This window comes from Dermacentor albipictus, chromosome 1 (assembly GCF_038994185.2).
Source record: "Dermacentor albipictus isolate Rhodes 1998 colony chromosome 1, USDA_Dalb.pri_finalv2, whole genome shotgun sequence".
NCBI lineage: Eukaryota > Metazoa > Arthropoda > Arachnida > Ixodida > Ixodidae > Dermacentor > Dermacentor albipictus.
Window position 1 is genome coordinate 412,018,709 of NC_091821.1, and position 27,397 is coordinate 412,046,105.

At 44.7% G+C, this 27,397-nt stretch overlaps 1 protein-coding gene across 2 annotated transcripts in view; it reads left to right on the forward strand.

Moving 5' to 3' along the window:
* Positions 1-746: 746 nt before the first annotated feature.
* Positions 747-27,397, forward strand: part of LOC135913042 (uncharacterized) — a 47,938-nt gene continuing 21,287 nt past the window's right edge. The window contains exons 1-5 of one of the 2 annotated variants that reach the window (XM_065445681.2): positions 747-1,058; positions 6,307-6,491; positions 9,593-9,786; positions 14,145-14,200; positions 26,028-26,133. In XM_065445681.2, the coding sequence (XP_065301753.2) occupies positions 845-1,058; positions 6,307-6,491; positions 9,593-9,786; positions 14,145-14,200; positions 26,028-26,133 (755 nt within the window). In that variant the 5' untranslated portion in view covers positions 747-844. Of the gene's footprint in view, positions 1,059-1,307; positions 1,434-6,306; positions 6,492-9,592; positions 9,787-14,144; positions 14,201-26,027; positions 26,134-27,397 lie in introns of those variants that run through there. The other variant, XM_070532215.1, reaches the window with a different exon arrangement.

Here is a 27,397-nt window from a genome sequence, read left to right on the forward strand (position 1 = left end):
TTACGTCTAACTTCACGTGTTGGAAGGGTTCGACAAAATTTTGCGGCGGGAGATTCGTGAGGCGACGTAATTTAATAGTGTTCTAATACCGCCACAGACAAACTCCTGTCTCTAGGGTTCTACGGCAGGGCAGCCGAACAAGCGCGCACCGAATAAAGACTACTGGCATAGGTACTGTAAACCCATGGAGGAAGACAAACTTCCTCCATGTGGGAACCAAATGTCTGAGAAAGTATCGATGCTTGCTGCGTGATCTCCACGAAATAGGTTGGCCAATTCTGTTGGGCGGCCACTGTGTCTCCACGAAGCGTTCGCTTGCAAAGGCGGGCTGCGTGTCGTTATGCTAAAAAACTACATGCTCATGTATTTTCCTTCCCCCCCCCCCTCCATGCATAACCCACCCAGCGTCTATGACGTATTTCTGACTCCCAGAAATCGCTTCCGCCGCATAAAACGAGTAAAAGCATGGCCTTTAAGATGGGCATTTATTACCCGCAGGGCGTCACCAATCACGGCCGTCTGGATCAGTCTGGATCACCGCGCTCCGATCCAAGTGGCCATGATTCTACAATGGCAGGTGGCGTCCTCTAAATTTAAACTGTGGATTAAAGGATATGCTTTTGCGGTTTTGGTAACTAAAAATACGTCACATACTTCAATTTTTTGAGCACGAATAATGCAGCAATTAGGAATAAACTACTTGCCGACAAGCCGAAAGCACACCGGAAGTGTGGCCATCCCAGCATTCCTGTGGGGCGGAAGTCACGGAAGCGAAGTTGGCAGAGCAGCAGAGGCGATTTTAAAAGGGTGCTGAGGCTGGTGCATATTAACCGTTGCTGAATCCATGAGTTCCACTTCCAAAGCCTACAACCTTCCCGGGGCAGCCTGCGCGCTGCGAGATGAAGGCTTTTTTCACGACCGGCGAGTGCTGCGTGCAGAAGCTGGCCGTCGCAACAGAAGACAGACGCTGCTCGAGGCGCGGAGGCACATTGATGTCAGCTGCGCCGATGAGCCCCAAGCAACTGGAACTGCTGAGGAAGAGAACAGCGACGATGACGGTTAGAGAATTTAATTAGCTTCTCCTTAGCGCTGCACATGGTTTTATCTTTAGTACAGGTGCGGACAAAAATAACTGGGACACGTGAGCTGCGGCCGAACTGCTTCGCAGTGCGCTCTTGCAGCCTCAAGGAGGTGCATTGTGATCGAACTTCTCTGATCGCCGGCATACGCGCAAGCGTAATACAATTTCTTATTTCACCTTGGGGCTGCTTGAACCCATCGGGATGCATTTCAGCCACAGCTCCCGTTTTCCAAATACTTTAGCTTGCACCTGTACAGCCTCTCATATCAGTAGCCCGCTACCGCCTACGTGCAGCGTACTGAAAGAGGGGGCGGGACTATGGTGACGCGAGTTCCTCTGTAGTATGAGCCAGGCAAGTGCAAATTTTGCTATTGGATTGCTTTACATTTCGCCCCTTTACTGATTACGGATCATTTCCAGTGAAACTATTTGCGATGTCGCTTGTTCTGTAGCTTTAAGAATTGGCGGATCCCATCCAGAGGTGTTCTTTGATGTTTACGGCAATGCCCTCACTTGTTTGTTTGTTTGTTTGTTTTTGCTCTCATGTAACGCAATTCTCGCTTAGTTAACGCTCTGGTTTCATTTAGTTTACTCATTCCTTCGCACTCGGCTGCTTGTGGTGCCGACGACTTCAGTTTTTGCAGCTGATTTTTTTTTTTTTTTTGCGAACTCCTTCACTGTTGGGCAGCTCAACGCTCCTCGCTCGGTGCACGCTCTAGTCAAATTTTATTCCCATGTTTCTCCACACCCTGCTTTTGTTGCTGGCTTCCTCACTTTTTGCCTCTTGTTTGGCTTGTCTATTCGAGCACCCACCCAGTGACTCAAGTTGTCTGTTTGGAAACATGTCTGATAGCACATGCCCATTTGTGCATACCCCATTGGATCAAGTTGTCCATTCGTGCAGATACCTAAGTTGTTGGGTAGTCGGCAAGACAGCAGCAGCCGGCACCCGCAAGGTTGGGAGAACGGACAAAGAAAGCTTTGCTTTAAAGAAATGACATCCACAGACAATTAACGCTACTTCTGTGTCTTAATCACCACCCATTAGAGTTCACGAAAATGCTGCCATCATGTGAAGCACATTAACTCCGTTTCTTTGCAGTACTGTTTGCTTGTTGAACTCTCATTACTTAATTTTTTGTGGGGTTTTATGTGCCAAAACTAAGATCTGATTATGAGGCACACTGTAGTGGGGGTCTCCAGAACTTTGGACCACCTGAGGTTCTTGAACGTGCACCTAAATCTAAGTACGTAGGTGTTATCACATTTTGCCCCCATCGAAATGCGACTGCCGTGGCCGGGAGAGTGACGTTCTGGGTTACTCTCCACAGCACGGAAACAACTGGGCCCTTTCGTTGCCATGTTGGCTGTGTTCTCAGTTTACTTCGTATCTTTTTTTTCATGCCTCTCAAGCATGAATGAACGTGCATTATAATCTCTTGCTGGAAGAGCCCACTGTGAGCAGTTGTACAGATGCCCAATTTACTGTTCTTAGTGCACCATCGTTCTCCCGGCCACAGCAGTTGCATTTCGATGGGGGCAAAATGCAAAAACACCCGTGTACTTACATTTAGGTGCACGTTAAAGAACCCCAGGTGGTCCAAATTTCCGGAGTCCCCCACTACAGTGTGCCTCATAATCGGATCTTGATTTTGGCACGTAAAACCCCATAATTTAATTTTTTAATTTAATGTGTCGCCGGTCAGTCTTCCTGATGCATTTCATGCTGATGGCAAGAGTAATTCCATGGCATGCAATTTCAGTTGTCTTACACACATCTAAAACCGTTCCTAGTGTCCAGACACCCCGATTCAGACGATGCATTTACTGGCTTACTGCCCTGGCAAGGCTTTTCGTCATGCTTTTCCATTCTGCAACAACCTCCAAGTGCAACTAGCTTTTTTGTTTTCTTTAGGTAAACAGGTCTGCTGCTACAGTGCCCCAGAAAACAGTTAGTGAGACCAATTTAACACAATGCACAAACTTCTTGGCACAGTTTTACGTATACTGAAGAATCATCCGCAACCTCTGCATGTACTGTGCTCAGCGATTGAAATGTGCTAATCAGACTCTGTGGTGGGTGGTGCCTTTAGCACCAAAGGTGAGTGCTGCAGGATCATGCGAGGCCAAATGAAGTTACAATGCCTCATGAAGGCTCTCGCTTTCATCACATGCCACAATCAATCGGCATGTGGCATGGTGTGCCCAGCACCCGCCACTGGCACAAAAAGCTCCAGCAGCCATGCGTTCCAAGAATTGCATTTCAATTGCTGAGCTCTGTACAACCGCTGCCCGGCTGCCTGGTTGTGTGTAATGGAAAAGTCTAAAAGCATTGTTGACATACAACTCTTATGTCGTGTCAAAAATGAATGTGTACTATATTGTAGGCTTGCAGCTTAGGAGACCTATTGCATGCACTGTATTGCACAGCTTTGTTAATGGGGTTTGCATGCAGAGTTTGTGAACCTTTCAAGCCCCGTGTATGCCTGAAAGCACTCATTAGAGAAGCAAGAAAGCTGAGCACCGAGATGAACTTGGAAAGCATTGTGCTGCTTGTGATCCCTAGGTAACTGTTCCTCTACCATTTCTGCATAAGAACGTCAATGTTTCGTTCACATCAGTCACTTTAGAGTCTCTAGTGCAAAGTTGTGTGCTCATAGGTAGGTTTCAGTGGGTTTATTTTTCCCCCCTTTTCGATTTCCGCTTTCACAATACAATTCAAGATTTTTCGGTGAGTATATTTTTCCAAGATTAACTTTCCTATGACTTTTCTCGATGGGTAATTTGGTGGTCGCGCATTATGTTTAATTGCTTTCAGTGTAACATCTGATTCACTAATTTTGTTAACACAAACTTGTGTGAGTTCACATATTGCTCTTCATCAATGTAGTTGCTTCCAATACACAGAATATCAAAGCTTTTTGAGAACAGTCTATAGAAAAGGCACAATGTCCTACTTTGTTGCAATTGTGCAGGAATTAGGAGAATGCTTATGATCTTCCAACACAAATAGAATCAAACATTAATTGTACCATTAAGCAGGTACAGACCTCCAACAAATAACAAAATGACATAGCAGGCACGGCCCAGTGTTGCCGTCAATGTACTCGTCCAGTTCATACACTGCAGCACAGCAGCTGCAAGGGACAGGGCTCCCCCATTCCCTCTGCATACTGCACTTCCCGCTACTTGTTTTTCTTGCAGCAATGAGCACAACTGATGCAAGTGGAACAAAGGAATGGATTTCTTAAGTGGCAGGTGACCTAGACCTCGCTCAGGCTCTTTGCATTGGAGGGCACGTTGGTTCGTAGCTGTGAGCCAATCAGTACTTCAGCTCCTTGAAACACAAAAGTGGGGATCACAAGGCTTTTCGTCATGTTTTTTACATTCTGCAACGACCTCCAAGTGCAACTAGCCTTTTTTTTATATAGACAGGTCTGCAGCTACAGTGTGCAAACAATACGCAAACTACTTGGCACAGTTTTACGTGCCACGAAAGGGGTTGATCGTGGAGGAGAGGGGGCCATCAGGTTAAAGAGAAATGTGCAAGAGGGTTGACCCAGAAAAAACTTGACTGCCACCAAAAGGAAAAGTTTTAAGACAGAAAGCACTTAGTTTACTTCAAATTAATTTCCAGCTGAGTTGGTACACTTTCTCAACCACTGCTAGAAGCAACTCTGGAGGTTCTCAAGTTGTATGATATTGAGTGACCCCTGTGAAGTTGTCTTCACCGCATGCACAGTGGTAAATATTCTTCTATTGAATTTTCTTTAAAAATAATGAGAAAAATTTCTGGGAGTCCTATTCGGTGAAAATTGTGCATGGGGAACACCAGTTCATCTCTTAACGAACTACATATTACGTCATAGCCAAAGCAGTGTGAGCTGCAGAGTTGTTTTGATAAAGTAACCAGTAACCCACATGACACAATTTTGCATACAACCTTTGCACATTCTTTCTTAACCCTTTCAGCATCACTTACATACTGCTACATTTGTGCATTTCTGTCCCGCCATGTTCCTTTTGACATTCATCTTGTCAGATTTCAGTGCGAGGACAACACCAAGAAAGCACTTGCGATTATTTGCATAACTTTTTTTCATTTCTGCATAACCAGAAATAAACTGTTAGGTTCATTTCATAATATCTGGAGAAAACAACCGAAGCAGAGGTTGCATCACCTATGAAAAAACCCAACACTGAAAGGGATAATCGCCTTAATACCTCCAAGTAACGTTGCTCATTGACAGTCTATCCACAAAGAACAAATTATAGCTGCATAATTCCACAAATGTCAAAGAAGAAAAAAGATCAAGGAACATCGTCTTCACATATCCAGTTCTGTCACTTTTCTTTTTGTCTTGGTGAAGACGTCTTCAACTGGCTCAAAAGCTGCTTGTTTTCGGCGTTATACCCCTAATGGCCAACTGCAACAAAATTCTGCACCACATAAAAGCCTAGTTGAAGCTATTGTCGATGTAGAGAAGCCTTCATGCAAAATTTTACTTTTGCAATACGGGCGGGAGCATCACGAAAAGTATGCAACAAAGCACTTTGTTACTGAAACCGAAAAAAAAAGAAAAAGAACGCTGCCATTACCACTCACTGAAAATGATGCATGACTTAACGAGTGGCTCCTAGGCATGACCTCCGAGATTGCAATGGCGCACCTATGCAATCTCGGAGTCCAAACTGCTGCGTAGTGCAGGTACCGTGGCCGCCGTGAAGTGCCGCGACAAGCCCTTTTACCATAGTATACGTTCAAACTACCGCATGCTCTGATTAGTCTCTGTGGGCCTCCAGCTGTAGTGACACGTGCCAGCCTGGTGCCCGTGGCACGTGTAGAAATCTCGGATGTGACGTGCTGGGATTTACATCATAGCGATACCACCACGTGCACACATCGTCTGCTTACGTGCTGTTTAAAGGCTGCTAACAAAAGAAACTATACAATTACCAGCTATGAGGCTTTGCAAAGATTGGTACTACTCATCGTAACAGATTTAGCCAGAGTGAAATTTCGTTGCATTTGGCATTTGAGTTACTATGACCTTTTCTGTGACAGGAAACTGGCAACTGAGACAGATGTTGTATGTACTGAATGCCAATTTTAGGTATGTGGGTACATTATCAAGAACTTCTATATACCCAAATAAAGAAGAAATAACTAATACAACCTTTTCTCTCGATGTGCCTGTTTATTGCTGTCCCCTTTTTTTCCATAGCTACACCATTCACTCGTCGTATGAAGAGATTCAAGAAACAGAAGCAGCTATTGAAGGTTCTGGCTCCAAAACAGAAGGCCCCCTTTCGACTGCCAAGCCGCGAGCCTAGTCCTCTGCCAGCCCTGCCAGACTATGCATCGTTCCGCCAACGACACTTACGCTACTACAACAGCATCCGCCACACGGTAATTATCTGTTGGACCAGACAGGACTCAACATTCTGGTACTGAGTGAGGCTTGACAGTGCAGGTTGAAGCACGGCCTTGAAATGACTTAGTGATTGGAATTCGACCTTCTTTTTATTATCCATGCACAGGCACATGCAATCGCGATCGAGCTCGATCAGTATCGAGCCTCTTGAATACGACTAGTTTCTTCACACAGCTTCTGCAAAAGAACCAGTCGCCGTCAAGAAATTTAATTGCGGCCAAGCTCGATTGAAACAGAGCCCGATTGCGATTAAATTATTCAGCAGCGATAGGCTCCTTTCCGTAGCCTGTGCAATGGTGCCAGTCACAGTAAAGAAATTATATGCCTATCAGACTTGATAACTTCCTAAGTGCACCGTGTGACACGCCTGTCAGTTATTTTATCCCTTATGACACCTGTAAAAAAGAAAACAAGCTTATAATCATTCACTGTACTTCACTCTACGTACTTCTGAAACCCCAGTTACATATATTAAAGGAACCTGCAAAATGTACAGCTGCTTCTACTGTTGATGTTGATAAATTGGGCAAATTCAAGTGAACATTATTGAAAATAAATCCTGAGCCATCCACTACACACCTCTTGTATCCTAGTGTGCAGCTTTGAGACTTGAACTAAGCTCAATCACATAGTCATAGCGCTGGCTTGCTGGCTGCGCTTCCCTGTCATAGCAGTCGAATTGTAGGTCATTGGCACTTTGTGTCATTGTCTAAGCATGGAAATAAAGCAGGCCAAACATGTCCCTATAACCAATTACAATGTTCGTAGCATCTCTTTTGAACAGTCACCAGGCCCTGGCCCAAAAGAGTCCATTTTTAGCAAAATGCCGTTAAGGGACAGTGATGACTTGCCTGGAATTTTATTAATTTGGTGTTTCTATTGTTCCTAGGTGTCTTCCTTAGTATTTTTTAAAGTGTTACTGACATGATATTTTTTTACTTTTAACTTCTTTTGCTTTATATGAAAGTCCCAGACCTCTAAACTTTAGAAAAAATATATTGACTAGTCTTAGAGCACTGTAAATAATTTAATGTAATAGCTTTTCTACAGTCAGCTTCGGTTTTGTTTCCCAGGAGGATACATACTGTGTTATGACATCCTGACACAGTATGTGGTCAAGTGGGAGCAGGACATTACGACACACTCACTCTGGTTTGCTCGGTCACCTCATATGCTGCTACTCATGACGGCTGGTGTAGCAGCACAGCAGAAGACTGAGAGCCGGAGCGAGTGTCAAAACGTCATAATGTCCTGCTTTCACATAGCCAATTTCTTTTTTTCCCCCTTTATTCCAGGGGTTTAAAAATACCACACCGTCGTATAAAGCAAAACAGAGAGAGAAGGCTCAAAAATATTGTCAGCGCCCTTTTAAAATATAGCCTGAAATTACCTCCTGCAGTGGCAAATTAGCAATCGTAATGTCAAAAAAGGAAAACAACCTTCACTTTTCTAAGACAACATTGGATCTCAAGACTGTGCTTTGCCTAGCAAAGCAGCTCAGATGTACCCAAATGGCTCACTAATAAGCTCCTCAGTGTGTGATTACATGTAGAGACAAATATAGGTGCTTGTGCCCCTTTTGGGTTAAAACTATAGCTACACATTGGACTTAAAGTTCCTTAAGATATTTTGCCAGGGTACTTTACTTGCTTTATACGTCACTAATTCCAGTAATTAACTAAAACTCATTTCAACTCAACACGCTTTGCATACTATAGAGGGGTTTTTTGGCAGGCATTCAGATTTGCCCACGTCACTGCTGATTCAAAAACACGGCATCCTTAAAGCAAAACAAGTGTACAATTTCACTCTACTTAAATGCATCCATCGTCATCAATTGTAACTTTCTTGTCCAGATAATTCCAGTAGCCATTATGCTTTCTGTTCAAAATGTAAACTTCTACCAATAATGCTCACTAATTACTGCAAGCAAACATTAAGCTACCAAGTTCCTCCAGTAATAAGTCAATTTCCTTTTGAATCTGAATATTACCTTTCTAAAAGATCTTTAAATCTGCCATTAAAAAGCACCTAATTGAACAAACAGAAATGGGTATTTATTTAATCGATATACACTACACTTATTTTGCTGCCTTTGAGATGATTGGCTCTTGCGCACACGTGTCGGCTTTTAATAGTTGTTCCGTTTAATAACTGACATTTCTTATGTGTCTGTAAAAAAAAAAATGTATATTTTTAGTTTACATCTCGCGTGTGATAAGCTACGCATGCATTCTGCATGCGTAGCTTATCATGCAATCCGCAAGCCGCATGCAATCTTTTCTTCTTCTTGTGTAAACTTTGTGCATGTTGACTTAGTGCGTCATCCCGTTTACCATGCTTGTAAAGTTCATTGTAAAATTGTTGTGAAGTGCTTGTGCACACTTCCAACTGTTTTACGGGTGACGAGGGCTTTGTCAGGCTCTTGTCTTTTGTCTTTGCACCCTCTTTTCGTCGAAAAGGAATAAACTTCTCTTTTACTAAACGTTGCTAAGACTCCAAAAAAGCAAAATTGTCTAAGGTGGCTAAAACTCGCAAAATTAGCTGGTTTCTCCTAAGTTAACAACACTGGTCAATGACAACTTAAAATTCAGTACTGATTAAAGCAGTACCCAATTCAAGGAGGGAGAGAGGTACATTAATACGATTTCCAAAGCACCCTTTGTCCGAGCCATTGACACTGATAACCTTGTTACCAAGGTACTTACACAAATTCTCTTCGAGCTGGACATGTCCTTGTGCTAAATCCAATTCAGAGAGTTTTCATAGTTGTGCAGCCCAATATGTTATCACTTGTCTCTGGGACGTTCTGGCACAGACAAACCTCTTTCAAAATCAGCTTTCTTTGTGAGCTATGCTTTGGACAGCAGAGGCAGGCCGCCATCTAAATGTTGTTGCCGTGGCCAGGAACAAATGTGCGACCTCGAGCTTAGCAGGGCTGTGCCATAGTCGCTAAGCTACCACAGCAGGCACGGGCAGAGCTTGTATCGAATTCTTAGGTTGTCACTGAATATAGCCGGTACTGAGCCTACAGTCACTGAGAAACCAACTCTAAGCACATCTTTGATCTCTGCAGTTCAGCAGCAACGCATCATCAGTGGGCACCTGTGTTGACCGGCACGCCAAGTGTAAGGCTGCGCATACAGCTTCCATGCATCCAGAGCGGCCTCCCTGGAATGACTCGACACAGGTGTCGTTTGCACCTGTTGGTTTCCAGTTCCAGTGCCAGGTGCCTGGAAGCAAGCGTGCTGCCACAAAGGCAGCCAGCAAGTGAGTGACGCTTGAATTAGGCTTCCATGCTTCCAAACCATTGCTGCATAACTTAGGGGATCTGTTCTTCCAAAAGTTACCTGTCTGATAGTGGTTTGCTAGATTCATAGAGGAAAGAGAAAAATTAGACGGAGTGTCATTGAAGTCATAAAAAAATGTTGGGCTGCCACATCATATTGCTACGGAACAATATGTGCGATCACGAAAAGGCGAGCAGTGCGAAGACGACGACGACGATGAGAAGCTAGCGCAGGCTATTGCCTCTTGGCCAAGCGCAGTGTATTTTATTGTAAATATACTTGTACATAGCTTTTCGTCTGCGTCTTCCTACGTAACATATCTGGTGTAGGTGGACGTTCCCTGTACCTCGTCACGGAGCTTCGCAGTGGACAGTACGTTGAGAATGCCTTCATGGCTCCCGGCGACGACCCAGTTGGGTTTTAACTTCTTCCACCACCACACTTGTTGCATGATTCTCCCAAAAGGCAACATGTTCTACAGCAACATACGGCTGCCTCACTAGCACATTGTAATGAAGATATAAATGCGTTCATTGCAATAAATGACTAAAGTTGCTCAGACGTATCAGAAGTGCATGACATGGTTGGCAGAGCACTTTATTTTCTAAAATTTAAAACTTACTGGCAGCAAAGCACTGGGCTGAGTCCGCTGAGTGTAGGGTCACTCGTCGGGCTAGCTTTTAGAGGCAAGATTTTTCAAAATGGTGAGGATCAGTCGACTTCAGAGGAGAAACAGTGTATAGCCTTGAAACCCATCATTGCCAACATTTCTAGCCTACCATATGTAATGTGCTTCAAGAAGAGCCCACAGCATCTTCATCGATGTTGGGCACAACTGCTTTTGTTAGGGTCGTAAATCCAGACATTGACTTCCGTAAATGTCTGAACATGAGCATAGAAGAATGGTTAAAGCACTAGTGATTTCAGGCCACAAGAGCTTTTGTGCATGGAGGTATCCTGAAGACAGGAGTAACCGTAAATACCGAGTGATGTGCCAGTTCATTGTGAAAGTGCCAAAGCCCGTGCATCAGTAATGTGTGCAAACTGTTCGATCAAAAGCATCATTCTGCGATATATCATAACAGCATAAAATATGTTATGGCTCTTCCAGCAACACATTTTTTTTAGCTACCAACTTTCACTGCCATAGTCAGACTGTTGTTCTGACACAATTCCATGCAATTTATGGACCTCTGAAGGATCATTGCAAAAGAAGTTTGAGAAGCATGGCAAAATGGTGTAGGCAATTCCCTAATGTTACAGTGCATTGTAGTATAAGGAAGCATGTAAACAGATGTGGAAAATGTGTTACACTGACAGGGAATTATGGCAGCGCAAAACTGTGTAAATGCTGTAGTCTATTCAATTCGCCTGCACTTTTTACTATTTCACTGTGCAGTTCCAAGCTCATGCAGCACCAGCTCATAAACGTAACTGCAGCGTGGTGCTAGCGCCTTCTGGAAACTTATGCCTAAGTGCCAGTGTAGGGCGGGTCTTCTGCTTATGCACACACGTTGCTGCTTTCATTGCTGGGGTTAGCAAGCATATGTTGTGAATGTGCATTTTTTACACCTTTGTGGCTGCAAAGTGGAAAATGGGCAGTGGCTCTTTGCTAGTATAGCACCCTTTTAAGCCACCCTAGTGGTTCTGGACTCCAGCAGCAAACATGAGTATGATGGTGTAGTTGCAGTGCTGGCATGTATGCTGCTGAGAGAAAAGACATCGGATACCTCACTACATTGAAGACATAAGTGACTATTACTTTCACTTAAGGTCCTGAACCACCCCTCGGACTTTGTGAAATAACATAGTCCACGGGTATCGTACGCTGCTGCGAACATGTCAGCCAAGTTTTGCTGTTGTACGCGGTGCACGGAGCTCGCAAGCGGAACACGAGGCCACCTTTCTCTCGGACGTTCTCTTTTCAACAAAAGCCTGCTCCTCATTCTCCTCTGGACGCTTTATTTCGTAATAAAGCGGATTCTCATATGCGGCTGCTATTGGTAGCTGCGGTCTATTGCATAGCATAGATAGCGCAGCCGTCGCAAGGTTCCGCCATGATTCCACCTGCTAAGCGCACTGCAGCTCAGTCAGGATAACCACATTTCGCTTACGTTTAGCACATCGTAGATACCAAATTGGAAGTCGTAGCGTCTATGTTAACATCCAAACTAAAATTTGAACTGCGCGCCACAGTCACTGAAATCAGAATGAGTCCCCAATATTGGTATTGGGGACTCATTTTTCTGCCTTTTGTTTGCATTTGCTGCTGATAGCCATACAGCTGCAAGCTAATAAGCAGAATGGATTGATGCCCACCTTAGGTTTGGTTAGGCCTAACAGGCTACAGCCGTAACGGTGCAAGTTCAGTGCATACATGTACATATGAAGAAAGGAATGAATTGAACTGCTGTATACATTTATTAGTGCCATTACAAAACGCTGCTGCCCACCTGGTTCAACATGCATTGCCCTGATGTCGAGGATATGAATGTGCATGATTTCCATTTGCTCTGTATAACCCCTCCAGGCACGAGTGCCAAGTTAAAAGAAATATACGAGCACAGATTTGCACTCTGCACTTCAAGTTAATGGTCTTTAAAAGGTAGAAAAAAACACAATTTTAATGTTTTCTGTGGTGCCCCATTTGTGGGCACGGTGCCTCACGCCAAAAAAAAAAAGAAAACGTATTGCATGCAAGTAACGAAACCTTCACAAGTGTCCCTTACTGGTTATGTTAGCTCTGACACAGTTTTGCTTCATTTAGTACCACATGTACATTACACTCTACATTATGTAAAGCAGGCAAAATGAGTCATTTTGAACCTACAAGCATGGGAAAAGACTGTACATTTGGGAGCAAATTCAGCAGCACTGTGCATTTGAGGCCCCTTTGTCTGCAAATGTGGACACCAACATTAGGCATTATGCGTAATGTTGCTACATTCATGACATGGATATGAGCCATTATTTTGTATTCGCAGTGCCATATTTTACTGTTTAAACACGAATATATTGCACAGCATGTTCTCTTATGATAGAAACCATAAAAAAAAAGGACTTAATGTTTACTCTAGAATGCTGCAATGTCCATTTTCCCATGGTGTTTAGAAAACAATTCGAATGCTTCATGAAGTTCCCACTACTGGTTCATTTTGACAAACCTAGGGGGTGTTTCCCAGAACTTTCCAAATAGCTTTATGGTTGCACATTTTTATATAGCAGGAGGTGCTTAAAATCAAGTGTCTACAAATGTTGCAATTTGTGGATCAAAGGTCATTTTTAAGGGGAAAACCTTAAGTGGTTTGTTGCAATGGCTCATACTTAAAGAACACTGCATCTAGTCAAGTGGTACAAAAAATACCATCAGCAATGGCTCATACCGATGGCAGCCACATTTCAAGGGGGGGGCAAAATGCGAAAACACTTGTGTGCTTAGATTTAGGTGCACGTTAAAGAACCCCAGGCAGTCCAAATTATTCCGGAGTGCCCCACTATATGTCTCGTAATCAGATCGTGGTTTTGGCATGTAAAAGCCCACAACATTTAATGGCTCATACTCCCGTAAGCAAGCAAACAATGCAATGGCTCATACCCCCAGAGGCTACAAGCACTCGGCAAAGGGACGAAAACAGTGCATACCTTCATTGAAATCATCCATACAGCACACAGAACAGCATACATTTCAATAAAAAACAAGCTCAAAACAAGCATCCAAACCATCAATAAAGCATTGCATGCCCCCGATCGGAAGTATATGCTACAGCCGAATATGCTCGCCAAGCGAGAAACGAGGTGCGACATGCGAAGTAGTGGGAGCAAGGCGTTTGACCACAAGTGCTGCTTTCCCCTTCTGAGGGGATGCAACAAAAATTTGAAGAGAAATGATGTTGGTGGGAGCGACTGCTATACAAGCGCGTGAAACTGCAGCTAAGTGTCAGACGAGCCGAAGAAGCCGAATGGTGAAAGCAGCTACGCGATAATGTGAGATGGCAACGTAGAGAGGAGGCTGAAGATCACAGACAGTGGCTTGCCACACGTTTACTTCACACTGTGGCTCGTCATGTCTTGCAAGAAATCTGACCCCTCCGATTGTATAAATTAGTGCATTGCCAAGCTTGCAGCAGGCTTTCACCTTTATGTGTTACGGGAATGTAACATGCTGCTGAACTGTTATTCGCTGTGAGGTAATTCATATGTGCAATTCAAGCTATAGTCATTAATCGCTGCAAATATGAATTGATGCAAGTCAGCTATGCAAATTAGCTGATGACATGTTTTTAGGTTGTGCCTTATTGTGTTCGTTTAGTGAAACCTGACTTTTGTGCTGTACTGCAGATCGGAAAACGGCAAGGCTGCCGAGGTGAAGTCCAACACCACCAAGAATGCAACAGGTAAGCTAGCAGTTGTTCAGTGGCCTCTCAGTAGTGGCCATGCCAAAGGTTTGGGCAGGCATAGATTATAATGCAGGTTACTTTAGTAAGTTACCGAATTTTTATTAAGCTGCACAGTGTAGGATCTGGGAGTCATGGCCTCGGAGCCTGGCATGAACTGTGCATCGCTCTCTAGCCTATGGCACTGGTGCGTCTCATAACAGGGCCTATGCTACTAGGGCATCACATGGAGGCTGAGCGGGCCTACACTGTCCAAGCTTTCTTGACAAGGTTTTTTTTTCTTTAGTGATGAGTACGAGGTCGAGAGGTTGGAGGAATAGAACAGGGAGTTTATTTACATAGTAGAGGCAAGCTTATTTACAGAACAAGGGGTACTCATACTGGCCAGAGCACGGAGCGCAGTATATTGTTCTCGTAGCATAAGCTACAAGTCAGACCAGACGACATCTTTCTGGGAGAGCATGTCAGCACACATTAGCAGATACACCCTGCATCAAAGGTGTCCGTTTTTCAAACAATTGTCTTCCCTGGGTGATTAGACCAGGGAATCTGATGACTGTGTCTCGGACAATCATAATCGTCGAACTGCTCGCAAAACCCCTCCCATGACATCGCACCATTTTGCCGGACTCCACCTTCAATATTACGCGATCGCCCCCCGCATATGGCACGACCACGTGGCAATCTGGACACCTGATATGGATGCTGTTTCCATGGAAGACTTTGGCTCCTTGCATCATTTAGTGGGTTGCGGCTTGTCATGGTCAGTTTGCTGCAACCTGGGAAGCCTTGCCTTGCTGGTGGTTATCACATTTACAAAACCTAGTGGTCATTGTCACCTTGAACGTAGCTTCTTTGTTGACCCATCGCAGTCTGTGTCAGGCTTCGTCGTCTGGGCAATGCTGGTGGGACGTATTGTAAGCTTCACAAAGCTGATTTGTCTCAGGAAAGCAGGGGAGGTCCGCAGGTGCCTCCCCTGCTGCTCCCGCCAGCCAATCATAACAACAGCCACTCATCCACCTCTGTCTTGGTGTTGTCCAAACTTACCCATCAAGACATGAACGAGCATTATTCTCGGGCAACATCTTCCATTGAGCTCATTTTCACAGGGGTGGAATGCAAAGACCCTCATGTACTTGTATTTAGGTGCGTTCAACACCTGACGTTCAAAATTTAATCCAGAGCTCTCCACTGCAGTGCAGCTTATAACCCACTGCGCCACTTTCAGTGCGTTAAACCCCACAATTTATTTTATTTTATAATATGGCTTCTTAGTTATAGTATAAAAACAGCACTAGGTTTGTTTCCGACTTTGCAGGGTCCTATTAATAGCTTTGGTTGCTTTCACTAAGGCTTAATATTTAATGTCATCGTGTTAGTGAACGTGTTATAAACTGGTTTCCTGGAGCGTTGATGTAGAATTTCACTAACAGAACATTGAATAGTGAATAAACCTGGTGCTGCCACAGGGTGCTGGTAAATGTCTTGGTTTCTTTTATGTACTGCACCTGCCCTCAAGTTGGAACTGAAGAAAAATATCAAGATACAGTCTGGAGTAGCTAATAAGGAACTTTTACTAAGTGCAGAGGTTGTTTGGGTTGGAAAACAAGGAAATGTAGTATGGGTGGTAGGATAATTCTCAAGTAGAGTTGTAGATTTTGCAAAATGTACAGCCAAGGCTAGATAATTGGTAATTCTCGCTAAAGGTCTGTTACATTTTAAAATGAGCAACAGCTCAGCCTGGTAACCTTCATGGACTTCCCACACTAAGAGCATGCCCCAGTTTACAATCTTTGTACTGTATCATATGTCACTTTAGTTGGTGGGTGAATGGGAGACTATCGTCAGGTACCTACATTGAGTACAAAAGCAGATGGCGAAAGAGTTAGTATTACCACGTCTCCACCACAGCATATAAAAAGATAAAATATGTTTGGCCTTTATTGTCTCCACTGGTAATATTTCTTTGCTGCTCGCCAGCAGAGGTGCATCCATGGCAATCTCTGGCAATTTATATGAATATAGAATGTAGTCCGCAGTGATTGGGTCGGTTAGCCATGGGGGCTCGGGAATTGTTCTCGTTTATTGTATGTTCTGCATTGCTCCTGTGTTTCGGAAGCACTTTTCATGTTCATTTGGCACATGCTATAATATCGTATACTTCAAATGCACAGTGACATTCTCATCTGTCCACCTTTGTTATTGTTGTGGTTATAGTGTTTCTGATGCAGACAGAATGAAAGGGAATGGATATTCTGGTTGCACTTAATTCTGTAGCATCTCCACAGCACTACATTCGCCTAAAAACAGAAACAGGATGACGACACTGAAGCCAGTTCACTTCAATGCCATTAAGATGATTCATTTCAGTTCATAGATCACAAATCAAGAAGTCCAGGAGATGGTCCATTGCCTGATTAAGGGATTTCGTTTGCCAGAAAAGACAATTAGCAGTTCGTGGACATGAGGAACCGAGCTTACCTGCTGCAATGGCAATTGGTCAATTAAACTGCCACTTAAGGCTGCCTTGTATAAGATGCTGATATCAGATATTCTGTTTTGTTGTGATTGCGTTTTCATTGTCGATACTGTCTACACATTGCAGTTTAGGCGTGTTAAATGTTGAAGCAGGTGTAGTGCTATGTTTGCTGCTGCCTGTCTTTTCAATTTGTCTTTATTATTCATGTCTTAAATGGTTTTAATAAAAAGGCACAGGCTCAGCAGCCCTCTTACAACTCTAAGCAAGTTCCACTGCAGTGTGTCCCAATGCCACTGTGCGCTGCTCAGTAATTCTTGTCAATTTGTGCTGCTGCAAGCGAGCAAATTCATCCTATGTGGCAGTTTGGGTTATTGGTGGCATTGTGAAATTCGTAGTTCTCTGGCCCATCATAAGCATGAGTCGTAAGCAACTTCTAACATGTACCCCTAGACAATGGAACAGGTAGGTGGTACTACGTATTGCGACGACCACAAATTTTTATGTTGTTTTCGGTTTCAATGGAGGCATATAGTGTGGCTATGCATCAGGTACGCTTCAGCTCAGTGATGAGTATAAAGGCAACTTGCAACTTACTGGCGTAAGCCTTGGAAGCTGTAGAGTTAGCTAATGTACTCTTCTGCACTCTCCATCTGAAAGCACAGCTCATTGGCTCATTTCAAGCTTCTTTGCCGGCCTAATTTCAGTTAAAGTGATTATGTAGAAAAATAAAATTACGTTTTTTTTTGTTTTGTTTTTTTCCAGATTGCACCATATGGTATAACATTGTGGTGACCTGTCATGGTTGCTTAGTGGCTATGTTGTTGGGCTGTTAAGCACGAGGTCGCGGGATCGAATCCCAGCCATGGCAGCTGCATTTTGATGGGGGCAAAATGCGAAAACACCCGTGTCACACGACAAGTTAAAGAACCCCAGGTGGTCTAAATTTTCAGTCCCCCCTACAGCGTACCTCACAACCAGATCATGGTTGTGGTATGTAAAACCTCGTAATTTAATTTTTAAATTTAGCATAGTGGTGGAGCATTACAGCCATGCCTTTCTTGGTTGGAACAACTAAGGTCATGTTAGACGCAAAGAGCCTTCTTGAGCATTGCTCAGGTAAACATTCGTTAAGTTGTTCAGTCGAGCCCACTTATAACACTATCAGTTTTAACAATATATTGATTATAACAATGAGAAACTGCTGCTCCATCAACTTTTGTACGTTTTCCATGGTGAAATAACCTGCTTGCTCTGATGAAGTGCTCTGATGGCACATGATTGGTTATAACGATGAAGTCTGGCTGCTATGTGTCTGAGCCGAAAGGTAGGGAAATGTGAAATCCTTGGAAGGAAAAAGGAAAGAAAACTAGAATCGAGCCACTGCTTGATGGCCCGCTGCTCCAACAGCTGCTGCGCGCTCCTTTTCCAGCCTTCTCTGTGCACCTCTCTCCTGTCGCCCTTTCACCCCTCCAAACACGAATGAGCTGCACCAATAGCGCTATGCCATGCCAGCTGCACTGCTCGAATTTCACTCGCTGGCTCCTCATTCAGCGCAGTTCTGCAAACAGCTTAATCGCTCGCATTCTCTTTGTTGGTTGCGGCGTTCCTGGCAACGTGGTCTCTCAGCCTCGTTTGACTCTCCACCAAAACAGAAGATGGCTGATCCGCCTGTTGATCATCGGCAATGCACGACACTGCCAGTGAAAAGAAAGCGCACAGCTACAGATTCGGAAGCTGAGTGCGTCTAACGGATGAGGCAATCGTCGCAGACGTGATTGCATCGGATAGTGACCGCAACAATGGCAGCAATGATGGGTAGGGCAGGCTGCCTCATTGTTGCCTTCACAGGAAGTTCTGGCAGATGATTCAGTCCCTCCAGGGCTCGTTTTCGGGAGGAACCTTTTGCTGCATTACACGGAGCGCCTGAATGCCTTGGAGAAAGACTTCTGCGAGGTTCGGGTAAAGTGTGCAATGCTGACGGACATAGGGTTTTCTCATGCAAGCCAGTGAGGAGTACGTGGTGAAATGCTTGCGGCGATCTCGCCTCGGAGTTTCTTCAGGATTTCTCAAGCTGACAGGCTGCTGCGGCAATCTTCTCGCATTTTTTAAAAGGCTCCTTTTGGGGCCACCAAAAGCGATGCTTTGGTGGTGCTCGCATATCGCTTTCCACCCGTGACCCCTCTTTGCCGTTACTATAGCAGTGCCGTCCTTTAACGCCGACGACTGCGGCTTTTTACATGAGATCGGAGCCTCCGGGAAAGAGTGAAATGAGTAAACACAATCAGCAGCCCAATGGAGGAAGGTGGTGGGGAGGGGCACTGGCCTCCCAACCATTAGTTTTCTCGCACCAGCTCTGCCGTACCCCTATTTTGATTTTGTCATGCAACCTGGTTATGACAATTATCAGTTACAAAAATATCATTTTCGTGGTACTTGAATATTTTTGTAGGTTGGTTCAACTGTGACTGCAGTTTCTAGGTCGTGAACAAATGCATTGCAGTGGAGCAACTTAGCACAGTCATTCACTCGTGGCTGCTGGGCCTGTGTGGCTGATGCCGTAATAGATATCGGCAAAGAAGCCTGTGAATAAAGGTTCTTGCATAGATAAAAGTTAGAGTAAGCGTGAAATTGGAAGTTATAGAAATAAAGTTCAAACAGAATACAGTAGACTTCTGTTAGAACTTGACGGGACGAACGAAATGGATAGAATTATCCAGCAGGTCAAATTAAGAAGCAGAAAAAACAACCAATGTCATGCCAGTATCTAGCATGCTCTAACAGTATCTAACAGTTTTCATGTGTTCAAAGCAGAAACTAAATGTAGAGATGGCAACAGAGCTAAAAAATACCAACCTGAAGTGCATCCAATTTTTTCACAAGAAAGTGGCAGTTTCCCCAAAAGGCAAAGCATCAATTGCAATAGCAAATTAGTAGACTGCTATCTGAAGTAAGGATGGTAGTTTTATCAGCTGTGTAAACTCGTAAACGTTAGCTTACTAATTAAATTAACAAGCATGGTGCCATGCATGCACAGACAAATAGAAACGCACCTAACTCAATGAGCGAGAACACTCGCTGTCAGAATGCTGACGTGAAGAACATTGGCAGCAGCGAGCGAATTAACCTTCGTGCTGCCTCTCGCGTCAATGCTGACTAAGTGGCGAGAACACAGTGCATACGAAGCTATCAGCCTTTGGATCACCTAGGCTCAGTACTCATCTCGGATTGTTCTCAAAATTGGGCCCGTGTGGCTGTGCTTAGCCACATCATATGCAGCAGCTGCTGGTCAACGTCGATCTGATGAAGCCAGAAGGTCCTGAGATGCGCACTGTCATTCTGCTATTGCGTAGTGCTTTAAGACAGCTACGGGAAACCGGATATGAAATTGAGCTGGTAGGCGACACTGGAATATACCACCAGTGCAAAACATGACGCTCACCTGGCGCATGAGCAGGGAAGAGTGGTTCATTTGGGTTATTGCCTATTAAAGCATGCAGTATGCTTCAAAGGGCACTACGTATGTCCCAGGTGCTGTCAAACAGAAAGGTGAAGCTTATCGCAATAGGGTTGCCGGCAATGCTGTGAATGCGCCATGCGAAGACCCTGGAGGAGATTTGCTGATACTGCAGTAGGAAATCGAGTGTGCACCAATGTTTCACGTGAGGCTTGTGGGCGAGTACGGCAGGAAAGCTGCTATGGCAGGCAGCTACGGTTCTTGATCACGTACGCTTCGCGCCTTTTCTTGTTTACATGGCCATGAAAACAGGAGAAGCACGACATCACCATGCACACGGGCCAGGGAAACGGGGTCCGAATAAAGCACACGCACTAATCGCCCATAACCGACAGACGTGCAGTGACGTCGTCCTTACATTATGATGCCGAAACCCTGGAAGGAGACTGCATCATTGGAAGCACTGCTGCCCGAGTCATAGGCCACATGACAGTCCAATTATCTGCACGAAGCAGCCGACACCAACACTCCAGACTGAATGCGCAAGCAGGAAGATATCCTGTACCTCTGGACGTCTCCCGAACAACGGGTCCCGGTTACACACAAGGCGTTTAGCCTTGATTAAGGGGATCAAACACAACACAGCAAAACGAACTGCCAGCTAGACAACCACAGCCGAAGAAATCGCCATTACTCTTGCTCCTCTCACGACTGTCACCACAGCATGAAGACCGACCACCACCGGCTAAGCAGCTTTTGAAACAGCAGCCCCAAGTACAACTTACCAACCGCATTGAGGGCTTCTAAAGCATTTGTCTTCGGCGACAAAACGTACTCCAGCTGCTACAACAGTCGCCACAGGGATGGCTGCATTACTGTTGAGACACTGCATACAGCCACCTTGGTTTAGAACAGGCCAACGCGAGCGCTACTGCTCTGTCGAGGACTGCACAATCCCAACCCGGCCGTATGCAATTGCACTAAGGTTTTCGACCATAAAGCTCACCTTCAACGAGCAGCAGAGCTATTTCCCACCAACTACACTGCAAAGTCCGCCACCGCCAGATATGTCTGACAACAAGTTTGACAACTTATCCAAAAATGACTGAAAGTGTGTAACTCTACCTCTACTGTTGTGATCTACCATGTACCGTCGTGCCAATCTACCAGCGGACACCTTTGTGGGACCTACATTTACAACCAGAACGACATGGACAACCTGCTCATCATGAACAGGTCCAAAAAATATAATGAAAGAAACTCCTCTGGCGACTCTTCCTGTCATCTGCCCCGTTGCATGATTTTGGGGCTTCTGTGCCAGCCTGGTCGGACGCCAGCAGCAACCGCTTCACCACCGTAGCCAGGGTGTAAGGCTGTTGTTGACTTGGAATGCGATGATTAGAACAGCTACTATTCAAGCCAATTCGACCACTGCCAGCTGGAAAACTTTATACGTAAGAAGGGTACAAACAATCTAGCGGATGGAAAATGTATCGTACAGTCGCTGTTTGGCGATGTACTGAACATTTGTGCCAACAGTGTTTTCCGGCAACATATAAACCGGTAAAAGAGAAGTGCAACTGTATTGAGTCATTTTTTGCGTTCTCGGTCGGGAACATTGGCACCAGGAAATTGTACGTAGTGGTATCATATCAGCGAGGTTCTACTGTACAGTGTAGACAGCTTATAACGTAAGTTGCAGGAGTTGTAAAAAGTCCACGCTTTAAGCGGTAGCGCGTTACAACTAAAGCATGCTTTTTTCGGCTTTTGCCTATGCCAAACAGACCACCCACCTTTCAAACACAATTTATTACATGTTTCACTCACACACACATTCAACACAATCTCAACACAGCATAGTAACGAAGTTCTCCTGACAAGTGCAGCATCAGCGGAAGAACGCTGTTATTTTCGTCTGGCAATTTTTTTTTAACAGCGCTTCGAACAATTTCATCCTCTTCAAGGCTTAAGCACTGAAGCGCTTTCTCACTCAAACTGTTCTTCGTGCAGTACATCTTCACTTTGCTGAGGTATTCCAAAGCGTTTTTGCACGAAACATCTGGGTCTGGCGTCAGGTCGACATCATCGTCCGACTAGTCTTCGCTTGCAAGCTCCACTCTACCGTGCACCGCTGCGACGATCGCATCATCCGTGCTCACTTCCTCGCAGACAGGAAGCTCCGACTCACCGGTATCGGCATATTCTTGGAAGGTGTCTGTGGTGGAAACAAACTTGCTTTCAACGAGGCCGGACCACACGTCATCAGTGTTGACCGCCTCATCGGCAACATTGTCGCACGGCTCATAGGCGTCAAAAGCCTCTGGATTGTGCACGAAGCCTGCTTTGTTGAAGCACTTGCTTATTGTAGTGGCTTTTACCTGCCACCACGAAGTGGCAACCACATCACTTGCACCCCTTAAATTCACATTAAAAGGCTGCTGCTGCTGCTGCTGCTGCTGCTGCATACTCAGCAAAACTCTTTTGCAGATGCGTTTTTTGTAAAGTGCCTTTACTGTTGTGATGACACCTCGGTCGAGTGGCTGACATTTTGCAGTCGTGTTGGCAGGCAGAAACTTTAACTTGACTGCAGTCAACTATGGCTTGATGTTGTGGGCTGTGCAATTGTCGAGAATGAGCATGACCTGTCGCTTCTCTGCCACCATGTCTTCATTGAACTTGCAAAGCCAGCTTGTGAACATGTCTTGCGTCATCCACACCTTTTTGTTGGATTTGTATGTCACTGGCAGGCACTCTCGCTTTTTAAAGCAACATGGCCTCGCTGATTTTCCAATGACAAACAGGCAACGCTTGCTGCTTCCATTTATGTTAGCGCAGAATAACACAGTTATGCGCTCTTTTGAGGCCTTGCGGCCAGAGCAGGCTTCGCCTCTCAGCGGAAGAATGCAGTTCGGAAAAAGCTTGTAAAATACGCCAGCTTCGTCAGCATTGTATACGTCTCTGTCCGTATACGTGGACAACATGGTTTCCAAATTTAAGCGAAGCCAGACTTCAATGGACTCGTCATTGACATCACCGATTTAACCACACACTACTTTGCAGCTGATGCTATGGCGATCTTTGAATCGCTGGATCCATCCATTAAGTGGATTTAACTCGTCGTGGCCTAAAAGAGCACCAAGGGACTTGGCTTTTTTGTTGGAGCATGGGGCCACTCACTGGTATGCTCTGAGCCCCAACTTCATGGAACCGTCTGAAGAGCGCTGCGTCCATGTCTTCATACTTCGACATACCTATCTATTCTCTTCTGTGACAGGGAAGACTCGTCTTGCTGCAGTTGCTGCCGCAATTGGTCCTTGTTCTTGTGTATGGTCGACACAGTTGTGTTGGAAATGCCGTATTTGGCCGCCACTGACCCTTTCCTCAGCCACCTTTCTATGTCCCTTATAATGCATTCCTTTGTCTCCAGCGATAAGGCATGCCTCTTTCTCACATCGCTTGTAGACGCTGCCAACGCCATGGTGACAAAAGCCCGACAACACACGTGCACAGAAGACAGCTACAACACAAGATCACGCCGTGCACACACCAAATGCAACAAAGAGACTGAAAAAAAGGAAGTGTGCTGTCACCGCTATCACTTCTACCCTGCACTCTATGCAGCGCGCACCCTGATTGGACGCTGCTATAGTAACGAAAACACTCTCCCTACTTCCTCTAAAGTTTCCCGCCCTTCTCCTCCTTTTTGTTTCGCTTTGCGCCGCTGGTCTCCACGCACACGCCCAAGCTCCCCGTTTGCGCGCCCGCCAACCGTGCGGTCGGGCGGGCACGTCTCTGAGAAAAGGCTGTTTCATGGTCGCATGCTTAAAGGAACTGCGCTATAAACAGTATTCTGCATCACGTGCCTACACAATAAACGGTCTGCCTGTACATTGAGTTCTATGGAAGACATATCGGTGATCAAAAAACCCACGCTATAACCGGTCCTGCACTAAAAGCGGTTACATTATAAGTGCTCTGCACTGTATTGTTAACTGCCATTTTTGCTTGAAAAACTTGATTTGGTAGGCCAAAAATAAGCTTTTGCTGCTTGAGATGAGGCGAATTCACCATCCCCTGGAGCTGTTAAGACATACTACAGCCATCGGGCTCATGATTAAGGTCACTGTTTGGACCAGGCAAGACCGTGCTGATTGACCAACCTTGAACTACATATCTGGTGAGGTCCAGCTTTAGGATCAAAGGGGAAGGCTTAGGCCCATGAGACTGTAGGGATGCCGGCAGGGGCCTTAGGTCAGGATCAAGCCTTAACCAAAATATAGAATTAGCAACAGTTGAATTTTAAAAATTCCACTTTAATGAGACCGATATCTATGATGAAAATGTGGTTTACGAAGATAATGCAAATTCGGAGGTATAGAATGGTTTCAAATACAAGGAGAAATCGTTAGGAGGATCCAGTATTGTGTGAGATGCTCCTTTCTTTCTCATTGACCTGGCAATCGCACAATCAGGCCAGGATTACTAGGTGGGAGAATACGAGACATGCCCCTCAATGTTTAATCTGTCCTTGAGTACTTTTTATGGTATAACGTAGTCAATTTGCGTTAATATGATCTTGACGGCACCGAAAAAATTGATTGAATTATCCGACTGATCGAATTTAACAAAAAGCAAGAAAAAAACAAATGCCAGGACACACTACTGGTCCCCATTTCGCCAACGCCTCGTCTATTTTTTCAATGCCAGTGCAATCATTCATTGGTGCGCCTTACTTCAGTGAGTTGCCGCGATGCGACGTACCCAGATGGTACGGCTGCTTGCGTCACATGTGTGTCTGAGCTTGAGTTGCTGCCGTTCCGCTGGTGAAGCAGTAGACGTTCTGTCGCTGCGTCTTTCAGGTTATCACGCATCTGCCAGTCTTCCTGAGACTTCCATTGTGAGGCGCCACCCAGATGGCACTCTCCCAAAGCAGGTGCAAATGCTAGCCGATGGGGGAGAGTAGGAACGGATGATAGAGGAGGGTGGTGAACAGTTGGATCAGCCGCATCTGGCTGGCATTGAAAAAAACAGGAGCCGTTGATTTGGCATTATTTTCCCGATTCTAACACACCCCCAAATCCAATTTGCCCAAAGTACAAAACTAGCACAGACGGGATAATAAAGCTCCTAAACAAAGTAAAAATCTAGGCGCACCCAACCTTTTTGCAAGAGAAATGGCCAAGTGTTTAATATGTGCCGCACAGCGGTGGCCGGTTTTCTAAATCAACTTTGCCGCATAGCTTTAACTCTGCTTCGCCGTAATACATGGTTGTTGTGCAAAAAAGCATACGAGTAGCGGTTGTGGTTTCATGCTCAATTATGGCACGCAGATAAATTTTTGCCCCGATTTTCTTGAGAAAAATAAAGCCGTATATTAAAATTGGCTTAATACCGTAATCATACATTGTGGGCTAGGGTTATTGCTTGAATATCTTCCTAGGGCAGGTTGAAAATAGATATTTTCAGTGGGAGGCGACTTGTATTCATTGGATTCACTGTCCCCTAAGCTCCATCGATACAGGCACTGCCACTTTCGGATTCACCATAGCAGTCGGGTGTATGCGTGCTGACTGGTCAAGGTTGAATTATCCAGCAAAGGCCAATTTTATGATCGAACTAATAAAAGTTTTGGCCCATAGAAATGCATGGGCACAAGCTAGGACCTTTGGCTGGGATCGATTTAACAGGAGTCGATTAACAGAAGTGTACAGTAAAACCAAATAAAACATAGCATCTGAAAATACAAAATTCCTGAGCTTTTGTTTTTATTCCTGTTTTGTGGCTTTGAGCATGGTGTTGCAAGGAGCCATCCCAACGTATCTTATGACTGCTTAGCACACTAAACATAAAAATGTATTGGTGAATCATGGCTTTCTCGTCATTTTTAAATGCAGGAGTTGGGACAGCAGCACAGCAGAAGCAAGCACCACTGCAGCTGCCCGACTTCTCGTTCCTATTCAAGCCTGTTCGCTTCTCACTCCTGTTTCCAGCCAAAAAAGTGTGAGAAAATCTTGCTTGAAACTCGGCAGCTGTACATCTGGGACAACTGTGCCTTATGCATATGCTTCTCTTCTGTCTAATGCTGTTTTGTTATAATTTTTAAGTTGTGTAAGTTACTTAAGAAACACCAAGTGGTCAAAATTCATTTGGAGCCCTCCATTATGACATCTCTCATAACCCGCCGTGCAGTTTTGAGATTGAAACCCGGCAGCTATCTTTTTAAAACGTTCATCTTATGCAATGTATAATCTTATGCAATATTTCTTGACACACTGTGCTGTTCACAAGCTATGCCAAAATGCAAACACCAAATCAAGTGCATTCACTGTGTGAGAAATTTATGCAGTGATCTCACAATGATGAAGACAATGTGTAATGCTTGTCAAAACAAAGAAAGCTTCACTTTTAGAAAGTTCAGGTTATCTGCTTTTAGGCAACGTGTAACTGCATTTTTGTTATATTACAGGAATTCGTTGCATTGCCCAGTATGATGTGTTAATGGCATAGCGGGGTGGGTGGTTTGCTTTAAAAGTGTTAGCAGAGTATGTCAGGTGCATTGCATTTTGTGCAGCCCATTGCAGTATAGCATGCCAGTGTCTTTCTCTTGGCTGTGAGGTTGCGATGGTTGTCTGAGAAAAAAGTGTTGGAACCTCTAAACATTAAGGCAAACTTCATTTGTAATGTGAAAGTCCCTTGTTTAGAAAGTTATTGCTATTTTTACTAGCTGCACAAGATCTTGAACACAACTTTGGCATAGGGCCTACTTCGGCATATTTTTAGTGCTTCACTGCTAATGCAACGCTTTCAAATTTGGCGTTCAAGATGGCTAAGCATGCAGTTATTGTCATCCTCTGTCCAAAGAGACTACTGTATTGCAGCCGCCATGGTTGCTCAGCGCCTATTAGCGGCAAAAAGTTTGAGTCGCTCCCTCTCGGGAATGACGTCACGGCCAGGACACCTCTCGCTCTGGCTCTCTTGGCTGCCACGCATGATGCGCAGGATATTGGGTGTGCCAGCCGTACCTTCTGAAGGATGTTTCACCTGCTTTCTGCTGTAACACCTAAACTGCAGTTCTCTTTTTAAAACCATGTGGATTGTGAAAATTTGCAGCATGTATATCGCAAGCTATGGAGCATTGAAGAAGCCTACTGCTTTTGCAGTGCAGAGGTGTGTTGTGCCTGCCTGTAAATTTTGCATGAAAAAAAAATGACTTCAAATTAAGCATTGAAAGTTTTGTATGATGCTTCGCTCGAAATCTAACATT